The sequence below is a fragment of the Lupinus angustifolius genome, unplaced genomic scaffold (assembly GCF_001865875.1).
Source record: "Lupinus angustifolius cultivar Tanjil unplaced genomic scaffold, LupAngTanjil_v1.0 Scaffold_7_11, whole genome shotgun sequence".
NCBI classification, from domain to species: domain Eukaryota; kingdom Viridiplantae; phylum Streptophyta; class Magnoliopsida; order Fabales; family Fabaceae; genus Lupinus; species Lupinus angustifolius.
The window spans coordinates 1-12,081 of record NW_017717634.1 but is presented as its reverse complement, the minus strand read 5'-3'; the positions used below and the strand labels follow the sequence as shown (position 1 = coordinate 12,081).

At 32.1% G+C, this 12,081-nt stretch overlaps 1 protein-coding gene across 1 annotated transcript; it reads right to left on the bottom strand.

The window, feature by feature from the left end:
• Positions 1-1,792: 1,792 nt before the first annotated feature.
• On the bottom strand, positions 1,793-8,759 carry LOC109337500 (C2 domain-containing protein At1g53590-like). Its single transcript, XM_019574477.1, has 12 exons — positions 8,386-8,759; positions 8,099-8,173; positions 7,141-7,284; positions 6,397-6,489; positions 6,160-6,291; positions 5,428-5,580; positions 5,252-5,293; positions 4,812-4,860; positions 4,470-4,562; positions 4,202-4,385; positions 3,399-3,522; positions 1,793-3,215 (listed from the first exon to the last, which is right to left on the bottom strand). The coding sequence occupies exons 1-12, from the start codon at positions 8,509-8,511 to the stop codon at positions 2,133-2,135; spliced, it is 2,298 nt and encodes a 765-aa protein (XP_019430022.1). The 5' UTR covers positions 8,512-8,759; the 3' UTR covers positions 1,793-2,132.
• Positions 8,760-12,081: the final 3,322 nt, after the last annotated feature.

The following is a 12,081-nucleotide window of genomic DNA, read 5'->3' as shown; positions in this document are numbered from 1 at the left end:
TTCTAAAATATAGAATATACCACACACAAAATAGATCTTATGGATGTGTTTGATGCAAGGGTAACACTAGACAACTTAATTTAGTGCACCAAAGGGAAGTTTTGTCCCCCGGTTACATTATATGAACCAGTATGTTATGTCTTCAAACCTTTTTGTCCTAATGTTCTAAGCTAATTATATTCTACCAAATAATATAAAAATATTATTTTATGTTTTTTTATTTTTTATTTTTTTATTTTTATTTTTAAGTATTTATCAATTTTCTATTGGATTGTGACATAATAGAACATAAAAAAGTGGGACAGCCAAGAGATTATATGAGGCACAAAATGTATGAATTCTGTGTTGTCCCAATAGGAGGTTTCATCCTATACTTGCCCATTTAAAACTCAAACAAGGGTTAAAAAACCGGCTATATCCGATATATTTTAACAAATTAAACACATCCTATTATAGTTTTATGGGTTTAAATTTTGAAAACAACATTTTTGCTTAAGAGGATAAAGTTTCGTATATCTACCTTATTCAAATCCCATTAGGTGAGAGCATTGTGCACCGGACAACCTTTTTTTAACAATCTTACCAATCATTAAGGCATTCCATGCTCGTTTCCTCTTCAATGAGGCATTCAAAAGGCACTTGCAAATCCAACAATTTATTGCTAGAAAAAGAAACATAGATCTTGATCATGATTCTATACTTGTTACTATGCAGTTTAGCAATATCTTACACAGTTTAAATTATTTCTTCTTCTTTACTACATAGTTTAAATTCCATAGGAGGATTTTAGGAAGTAGGTATAGTTATATTATGTACATTAATAGCTGCATTTGTGTGAGTACACTTAGTCATAAACGTAGAAAGAGGAAATTATTGTTTATGTACCTAAGTCTAAATAAATAAATTTATATGTATGGATGCATATCCTAAGTATACAAACTGCATAACCTTATTATACACCATTTTTTTGTGTACTTGTGCTTCAATGTGGAGGATTAACATGATGCTGATACAATCTTTTGGCGCATGAGACATGGTATGGGAATATGGGACTTCACTCTTGTTGGGTATCCGAAGAAAGTGTAGTAAAACCACCTTACATGACGTTGCTCTAATGGTGTAAGAACCTGTTAGATTTTCGGAAAGACTAAAAGGTTAAAGGTTCGATTCTTAGGAGCGAGGGAGGGGCATCCACGCACACCGAAATGGATCAGGTGTACTGTGATTCTGCATTTGTACCATTTTTTCTTAGAAAATCTAGTACAGTTTGTACTTAATTATTCAGAGGGAATTTACACTGAGAAATGGTTTAAGTCATTGCTGACATGTTGTTCAAAAATGTACTGCTTGTCCCTTTGGTACCACTCTTGATGGAAGATATACAGAAAAGGGTTGCAATGTTGTGAACATTGTGAGAAAATTTGTCTCATTGGTCAATTTTAAACTCTACTTTTATATTACATTGTGGCATAGTTGTCACATGTGTTGCAATTATGGACAAGTGCAAGAAAATAATTACCGATTACAATTTAAAACCATGTTCTCCGGCATATAGCACCACGTGCATAGGAAGACTAAAGGACATGCGGATCGTTCAAAACTTGGTTAGGATCGGCCCTCTTTAATGCCATACAGCAACGCCGATCAAGCCTTTATCTCTTTAATGCTATAAGGCAAAATCATGTTGTAGATATTTTCTTTTATTCTTTATGGTTTTTGTAAAGTGCTTATGTAACAAGACCATTCACCAAAATCTACCCAATGCTATGAAATCATCCACAAGGAAAGCTAATGTACAATCAATAGAACACAATTATGAAAAGCTAAAAGAACAAGTACATATACACTGCAATACATTCTTCACTTGGAAAACTGATATCTTTATATCTTCAACCATTTCCTCCAGTATTTGGTTCACAAGATATATTTAACAACTTCTTCATCAAACGGGGGATAGTACCTTTAGGTTTTGATTGCGACTTGGGTTTAGGAGGGGAAGCAAGGGTAAAGAAAGACTTTAAAGTCATTTCACAAGTATATTTTATGGCTCTCAAGTCTTTCATTTCCCTTCCTTCCCTTATCCTCCAAGAACCAACTCGTAAACAAACTCTTACGAGATTTTCTTCAAGATTCTAAGTCTTCGTCGCTGGAGTTCCATTATCCACGGTAGTGATAGATGAAACTGTCTCAACAACAATTACCTTGGACTTCGGAGAACCATCGCTGGATGAGACCATGTCCTGCGAAGCAATCGGAGTTCTTTCACCTATAGGTGACTGAATTAGAGATTCGTCATCATCATAGCAAGAGTCAGTTTCATCAAATGTTTTTCTTTCTAAGGCCGCTGCCGCCGCATCAGCTTTAGATTTCTTTGATTTGCCAAAAACATGCTTTAAGCCTAGAGCTGATTTTCCTGCCTGTTTAAAAATATTCTTTGCCATACCCTTAGCATTTCCCTTGCCAGGGCTCTCAGGACCACTCCCTTCATTCGACCTGGCCTCAGCCTGAAGCTTATCAGTGGAAGAGCCAGAAATGTTATCCTCCATGATAAACTTCACCCCAATTCCTCCTCCCTTGGCCTTGACTGACCTGATGTTGTCATGTTGGGATGGGACCTCCTCTTCAACACAATCTAACTGATCCTCCCTTTTATGATTCCTGCGAAATACTGTACCGATCTTGTGCAAGCCCTTCTTAACCGATTTCATTCGATGCGTATCTTTTGGATTATTATCAGGACTGCTGCTGTCATTGCACAAAGGTTCAGATGTTGTTGATGAGTTAAAATTTTCAATTGAACCCTTAGGCTCCTTGTGAATTTCAGTATCAAGGCGTCTGCTCTTCCCTTTCCTCGGCTTCCAAGTTTCGGAAACTTCACTTCCTGGGTGATGAACCCAAATTCCTGTCTCCTTTTGCCATTCGACATCTATAGGCTCATAGTTATCTGCTACCTCCACATATTTTTCGGATTGAGCGGATGAGAAGGAATTTTCATTAGTAGAGTCATTGCCAGAGGAACTTTTGTTAGAGGTGTCATTAGCAAGGGAGATTTTTCTTTCTGCCACCTCTGGAGATTTTTCGGGTTGAGTGGATGGGAAGGAATTTTTAATAGTAGAGTCGTTGACAAAGGAACTTTCATTAGAAGTGTCATTGGCAGAGGAATTTTTTATTTCTTCAATGTCCACTGTTTCCTCCCGGTCATATGTATCAAACCCCTGTACAGATGAAAATTCAAAGTCGAGAACATACACCGACCATAGAACAAAACACATTCGGAGCATGTTATCATTCATGCAGACTAGAACCATATTTCATTTTCATTAGCGTTATGCTTCTCTTCATTAGAACTTTCTGTCTATAAATATTGGCAAGTACCGAAAATAAACGATGAAAATTACCTTTCCGTTGTCTTCAAGAATAGTTATCGCTAGATGTAATCGCCCCGTTTTTATGTTCTTAAGAGGCAGCCACATATCATGTCTTTGGCCATCCTTCAAATCACCGATGTTCACAGAACAGTCCCTGGAAACAGTACAACATTCAATTAGTGTATACATAAACACAAAGGATAGAATAACTACATTAGATCAAGGGAACCATACACAATGAGTAAAGGATAACACAACCAGCAAGACAACCAATGACCAAACAAAGTGGCAGAGATGAGATTGAATGAGACAAAGAGAACTGTCGGATTAACGGGAAATTGAAACATGCAAGCTTCAGAATCTTGACAGTTAATCAATCTATAAAACATAGAAAATGTATGGTTCCAGGGACATCAAGCAGATTTTGTAGTAGTATATGTTGCACCATCAATCAATTTCAGAAATCAACAAGATGTTGGTCTAGTGGTATAAGACTCCACTAGATCCACAGATAGACCAAAAAGGTCAAGAGTTCGATTCCTGAGAACAACACTGGTTGAAAGGGGCAGTCACTCATTTCTAAGATCTAATCAATTATGGCATGCAGAGAACATAATAATCAAACAAGAGTGCAATAGATAAAAGTTCACATCCAATGCAATCACTTCTTGTTAAAAGCATGTTATTCAATATGATATTAAGATTGAAACCATAATATACTGCAAAAGAGTGCAAGATCAAGTTCATTCACAAGATAAAAAAATTCAAAAGAAGCAAATTGTATATAAAAAACAACAGAAGACAAAATACAACGTTTGAAAACCGAAACAAACCCAAGGGTGTTATCATAGAAACGGTCCTTGTCCCAAACTTCGATAGCCAGCACATTGTTAAACTCCCATGTTATGATGGGAATTCTAAATTCTTCATGCCATTTTGGAGTAACTGTTTTCTTTTGTATCTCAGTCCTGAATCTGTATCCTCCCAAACGACCTTTCACATAAGGATCTAGTAATCCTGAAATGTATTATAGTTTGTTAATTGTTTATACACAAAAAAGTGAGGCTCACATGAAATCATTACAGATAAAGGGATAGTAACCATTTAGATCTTCTGGCTTCAAGTCAGATGCTTCAATAACCTCTATTTTCGCATACGCAACGGGGTCCTTCTCATCCACAGAGAACCAAGGCTCTATAACATTAGGAGTTATGGATAGATGAGTATTTAATAATGCAAAACAAATACGTAAAGCATAGCGCATAAAACTTATATACATTATGACGTTGTTCGATTCATATAATAGCCAAAACTTATAGCCTAAATAAGTTCATGTCATGTTGATGTACAAAAAATCTAATCTTTATCTAAAAGAACAATCACCAAGGCTACCAGGTATACATGTTATTACAGAAGTCTATGAAAAGCACAACACATATTTACCTGTCTGTGGTGAGATGAATTTCTCAACATCAACAACCAGCATATTGGGCTGCAAAATTTTCAACATGTAAATATAGGAAACACATACAAAACTATTAACAATTTTCTGACATAAAAAACTACTGAAAGAAATGAAGATTTCTAAAACATTTATATTTTTGTCAAATCATTTTAACATTAATAAAAGGGCGGACACAATGCACAAGACTCCCACCTAGTGGGATTTGGATAAGGTTCATCTATGCAGTTTTACTCTTGCAAGTGAAGAGACTGTTTCCAGAATTCGAACTTATGACCTTCAGGTCACAAGGCAAGTAATCTAAATGTCGCATCGAGACTTACCCTCTAAACCATTTTAACATTCACTAAAAGGCAAAACTAAATTAAAAGTATACATAAAAATATCATCATGAGAACATCACAATGAGAATAAACTTCACCTCAACAAGAGTCTGTTCAAAAGCAATGGACAAAAGCTTATCCTGATGAAGAAAAAGTTGAAACAACACAAATTACTAACACAATGACCAAATTAAAAGGAAAAGGAGAGATAGTGAGAGAGCAAAGGAAAATGAGAAGAAAACAATTGTTCTGCATAAAATCAAGATATACTTACTAGCCACCCAGCAATCCCTGGAAGTTCTGTTACATCAAGCCCACGAGTAAATATAGGTTTCACAGTCATTTGAAAATATGGAGGTTCAGCAAAGCATACACGCACTCGGCTAAGGTAAGGCCTTGCTTGGATAAACTTCACCCCAACCAACACCTGAAGGAGAGTAGATCAAATGGAGGTTAATCCAATTTTTAGAGGAAGAATGAGACCGAGAAAAACCATAGACAAAACGATTCAGAAAAAAACTTAGAGATCAATACTTTGTCAATGGACAATGATTATGACAAAGCATTATGACGTCGTTCGAATCATGTAGCCGAACTCCACCTAGTGGGATTAAGATTTCGTTGTGGTTAACTACAAACTGCACAACACCATTATATCCTCATTAATCATCACTCTCTGCTCTTAACATTGATAAAAATTGTAATTCATAATAATCAAACAGCATGTTAGAAAAGTTTGGATTACATGCTCACACTTTAGGTTTTGTTTTTTGTACTACCAAGGTATCCTACACCATTTGGATAAAGAACTATTCATTTTTAGAGTGTCTGGCTGCCCCTTCAACAAGTGTCTCTCATAAGAATCGAACCATTGACTTTTTGATATTTATGGGGATCTAGTAAGGTCTTACACCACTAGACCAACATCTTGTAGGCACACAACCCCTGTATCTAGCAACTAAAGTATTTTAAGAATCATGGTAAAATTGAAAGTGCATAGCCATACCTTTCCTTCAACATGCATTCCAGTTATGTGAAGCTTTGATGTCATTCCAAAGCCCAGTCTTTTTCTTAGTTTCACAGAAAGTATTGCACTCATATCATCAGCTGCGAGAAAATTCATTCCTAATTCCAGAACCTGTATTGATCACACTGAAACATCTAAATCAAACCAAATCAAATTTTCAGCTGCAAATGATGAACAAGACATTGTCCTGATATGTGGCTATAAGATTTTACATACCAAGTAGTCATCATTAGTCTTACGAAGTACCCTCATTTCAGTAATCAAAGGTGGATTTCTTCCCAAGTAAAGGTGCTGAACAACAGCTTCTTTCTGAAAATATAATAAAATCCGATAAAGGCTCCCAGTGAGGCTTACATTTAATGGGGTCTAGGAAGAGTAGATGTATATAGTCTTACCTCGTAAATGGAGAGGCTGTTTCGAGGAATAAAATACATAATAGATAGTCATCCATATCTTATCACACTAAAAGTCAAAGGTGGTGGTTTTTTGCTGAAATACAAACACAAAACTAACAAAAATAGAAGAGGGGATTCAAATTGCGGACTGCATCATATGATATGACTGTAATATTGTTGCTGTGTTGACCACCGCATCACATTACAATTGCAATGTGATACTGAATCATAGTAATAGAGTCCCATCGAGCCGTATGGCAGCCGAATTTGGGCAGCATTAAGCTACATCGAATTAAAATATTTTTTAATCACAAAATATTTTACAATGTAAGGGTGACAATCCGTATTGCAACGACTGCAATGACCACAACCGTAATAGAAATCACGACCGCAATTTAAAACACGGATAGAGACAAATGTAAAAGCATATACATGTTTCTGTTTCTAATTCATTAACCGATAGAAAATATTGAATTCATATCAGATATTAATATTTAAACAGGCTTTTCAAGAAAATAGCAAACATTCAAATTATCAAGTACTATAAGAGATAAAGAAATCATACAGCAGTCCAAGGCTTGTACTTCTCTAAGAACCATGGTATGATTGGAAGCAAAATATTCTGAGAGGCTATCTGCTCCATACATATAGGCCATATATTCTCAATTGCATGGTTCAACCACCGAACTGTTTCAAAATCAGAAAGTACCTGAAGTACATGAATGAACAATACCAATTATTATATCATTAAATCATCATAATCCCTTTGCAATTAGAACACCATAACTTGAATAGTACTTCATACTTGCAATGATAACATAAAAACAAATATACTAAATAAATTGAAAATTACTTTACAAAAGAAAAAACTACTGTGTTGTATTGTAAAATGTTGTAATTTTTGTCCTTGTTTTCCTTTAATTGAACTATACTTAAAATTAAACTTCCATCATCAAGTGAAAAGCTTTGTTTTAGAGAGATACAACATGTTTGTTGAACTTCTAGAATGTCATCTAAGAGGCCATGACTATGCCAGGAACAAACTATGACCGTGTCAGGATCAAGCAATGGTCGTGCCCGAGATAAGCCATGATAGTGCCATGGTCATGGACTCATGGCTTGACCCTGGCATGGTCATAGCTTGTGTTTGGAACGACCACGGCTTGACCCTGACATGGTCATGGCTTGTGTTTGACACGGTCATGGTTTAAGTTAGCACAATCATTGCCTAGGCTAATTTCTTCATTATCTTCATTATGGAGATCATTCACAAGGAGCTAACTTAGATGTAGATGTTAAATTTGTTCCTTCTCTCAATGTCAAATTATGTTGGATGCTTAACTTTTAGGAGGGAATCTATTAAACATATTTTTTTCCTCTTTTTTCATTTACTTCTAACCATAAAATAAAAGAGAATCTATTCAGTAGTTTCATTTTTTTTCCACCTTTCTTCCTTTACTTGTAACTCATTATTTGCCCCTCACAAATTATGATTTCATAGAGCAAGTATAAAGCAGAATTACCTTTCTTTGATAAGATTTTTTCCTCTCCTCAAACTGCATTTTCCTCCTCAATTTCATAACATATGGCTCATGAACCTTTCCAAAATAAAACAAAAAGATTAAAGTCATCATATATATTTCACACCTTTTTTTCTCAAACTTCAAACAAATACAACAAAACTTATGAAAAAAACTCAAACTAAGATTTCAGTTACAAACACTCACAGGTACCTATTTTTTTTAAATAGCAAAGCAGATAAATAATAATAACAAAAAAGATTACAAAATTAATAGATTAAGATTCTCACCAGATAAAGATATATCAATGCTATAAAATAAACAATAGGGTGACACAAATTGTAAGTAGATAAAAGCCAAATCCCCATTATCACAATTGCCACATGATGCAAAATTGAAACTTCTATTATATCCATATCACCTTTCAAAAACAACACTCAAAACTTCAAAAACCCCACCAAAACCTTAACTTCAAATAACTACTCCTTCTAATGAAGTTTCAAAATTTATAGACAACCAAAAACAATGAGTGCCTAATACATTTATAGACCCAGTTGGTGAAAAGTTGAAAATTAAAAGAATACAGTGTTCTACTACTATGGTGGCATCAGAAAGAACAAAATGAGGGGAAAAGGGAAGAACAGAAATTTGGGTCAAAATAAGAAGAAAATCAATGGAACAGTGCCGTAATAGAGAAGTAATGAAGAGTTTGTGAAAACTGAAGAGAACCACTTTTACGTAGTTTGTTGCAAAAGTGAAGAAAGAGAATGAGATAACATGACACGTGTAATCATAGTCAAAGGGGGAAAATAATATATTATTTACAAATTTCCTAATGTATAATATAAGAATTTTGTGTCATTAAATGATGGATTCTTCATCAATCTTTAATAATTATGTGAGAATGATATATCATTCTACTATATCAATCTACTAATTTTTTCTAATCACAATATAATACTTTATTTATTAATAATTGATTTACAAGTTATATGTGTCATTTATTTATTGATATGAGAATTATTAAGAGGAGATAACATTATCGGTGATTAGTTTATAAATAAGGCAAACTGCTTTTTGGATTAATAAAATAGTATAATACTTATGCATGTGAGTATAAAATATGAATAATAGATGATACAGTAATAATATATAAAACTCATACATTATCGATATATAATTTATACACAATCACAATATCTTACATTATTCATTTTGATTATTTTTGTTGAAGAGTCAATAATAATTAAATATAAATAATAGATGATACAGTAATAATATATAAAACTCATACATCGATACATACATTTTTCTATTAAAAATCATAGACTAATTTTTTAAGATAATAAATTATTACTCAACACATAAATTGTAGTTATCAATGCATAATTAATATTTAAGTGGAATATATATACTTTGAGTGTGAAGTTTTTATATGTAGTCATTGTATCATTTATCATTCATTTATATTACATTTTTTAAAAGTTAATGATACCAGACATAAATAATAAATTATGTAATGATAATGTAAAAATCTTTTCGGTCAATATATGTTTCTGTTAATATTTTTTATTTCCCAAACAAATATCTTTTTCAAGGATCAAACTTCCCACTTTAATTTATAGGATGCTTGTCATTCAGTGTACACTAAATTAACTTTTCATTGATTAAAATAATCTACATTTAAATATTCATATTTTTAATTAATAAAATAGGGTGACAGTTGGAATGTAAGCATCCCAGCACAAACAAATGATATGATACCTGATTGTACCAACAAGGAGAATGGTTAGGTGGATTATAAACCACAATATCAATAATTCATTTCATTTGAACAATACTTATTGTGAAGGATAATCATGTATTTAAAAAAATTAATTTCTATCTATAAAATAAAAGGATAGCATTTATTATACTGAAAAAGTGTTATGTATAAAATATCCTAATAAAGCATACAAATGTATACAAATTAAATATTAAGATAGTTCTCACATATCAATTATACTTTACATTTAATTTTATTCATCTAGATCTGCATTTTTATTATGTTTGTGTTTTAATTTATGGAAATATTTATTTTTAAAATCATTTGAAAACAAGGTGATTAAGGTGCAAAGTAATTATTTGGATTGGAAAATTATTTGTATAACAAGTTTAATGAAGTTGAAAAATATTTCTGCGTTAAATAAATTTATTTGGTTTTCATATGGATTTTATGTAAAACTTGATTGTCTGAAATTGAGCAATAAATGGCTTTGGTTTCTTTGCACGGATGAGTTCATTTTACGTATATGTTTCATGCATGTTTTAAGGGTAATTACCTTTAGATAATTTAAGTTATTACCTAGGGTTGAAGGAGGATCTTAAAGTTTATTCATAGATTTGTTTATTTAATTCCTTTATTATTATGATTGGTTTATTCTATTTCTTAGTTCGTACTTCATTCCTATTTGATTAATTGTTCTAGTTGTCAGATATGATCCTTAGATCCTTAGATATGATCTTATTACTAATCAATTATTGTTAGGATTTTCGAATTGATTTTTAAAGAGAAATAAGAGATTTCTACGCCGTAAAATATAGTTGTGAGATGATTTTGAATTTTTTTCCTTTAAAATTCAACTCACAAAAGTCGAGTTAATTAAATATGATGAGGTATGACTCCACACTAACCAATTATAGCTAATTTCACCATACTTTATTAGTTATTTGTGAATCTAGAGAGAGTTCTATGTTGTTATCAAGGACTAATCACTTATATTATTGAGGACCATTATTGCACTCTACTTAGCTACTAATCTCAAGTTACCAATACTTTAGTTAATTAAGCAAATACCAACTTGCCTTAACTTGATTAAGAGATTGAAGGAAAAACTAAAACTAAATTGAATATTCATAAATAGAATGTTCTTTTCTACCAGCTAATTGATTGATGATAAGACTAAGGTGGATCATGTCAAGCTTCTATTGTCAATTAATTAAGTGTCAACTATTTGTTGTTATCCATAGCTAAACTTAGATATGGATAATCTTCATAATCATAAGCTAATATTTTTTGAGAAAAAAAATGTATCTATTGATAGTGTATGAGTTTGATATATTGTTACTACATCATTTATTATTTATGTTTTATTATCATTGACTCTTCAAAAAAAGTAATACAAATAAATGATGAATAATATGTTGATTGTGTGTAAATCTTTACATGAGAGTGCATAAATATTGCACTCATTTTTCCCTCATTCTGTTGACTAGGGATGACAAAATACACTGACATGTGATTACCCATGAAAATACCCACAACGAGTTTTATGATATCCGTTTCATAGGTACTCGCAAATTTATAAACTTAGTTTTTAATTAAATTTTTATATGTAATTACAGTTTTGTATTATTATTTTAAAAGATTATATATCATATATTTTATTATTATTTTATAGTAAATTATCATAAATTTATCATATAAATATCATATTATTCATATAATTCATATACTTTATTATATTTCATAATAAATTACACATATTTCATTATAATCATAAATTTATCATATTATTCATGTAGCAATTATTTTTATATATTAATTATTACAAATTATATAAATATATAATTAAAATTAAAAGATCGTTAAGTACCCGCAAATACCTACTACTTGCGAATATTGTGAGTTTGAGATGGATGAAGCACCCTCCACACCTACACTCTCACTCATTGCCATTCCTACCATTGTCTAACATGTCCAATGACTACACAAGTTTTATTTTATCATGAGAATTGAGGATGCCTTATGCCAAAAAAAGGTAGCTAGAGATCAATGGGTATCATCATAATTTTCCTTCATAATAGGATATTCACAAATTTTTTTGTTTGAATCTAATGGTTAGATCTTAAGAGATGAAGAAATCAAAATAAAAAACCATGAAGAACTACCTTGAGAATACTTTAGAAAATGCAAAGTGAAGAAAAAGTATGAAAAGAGAGAAATC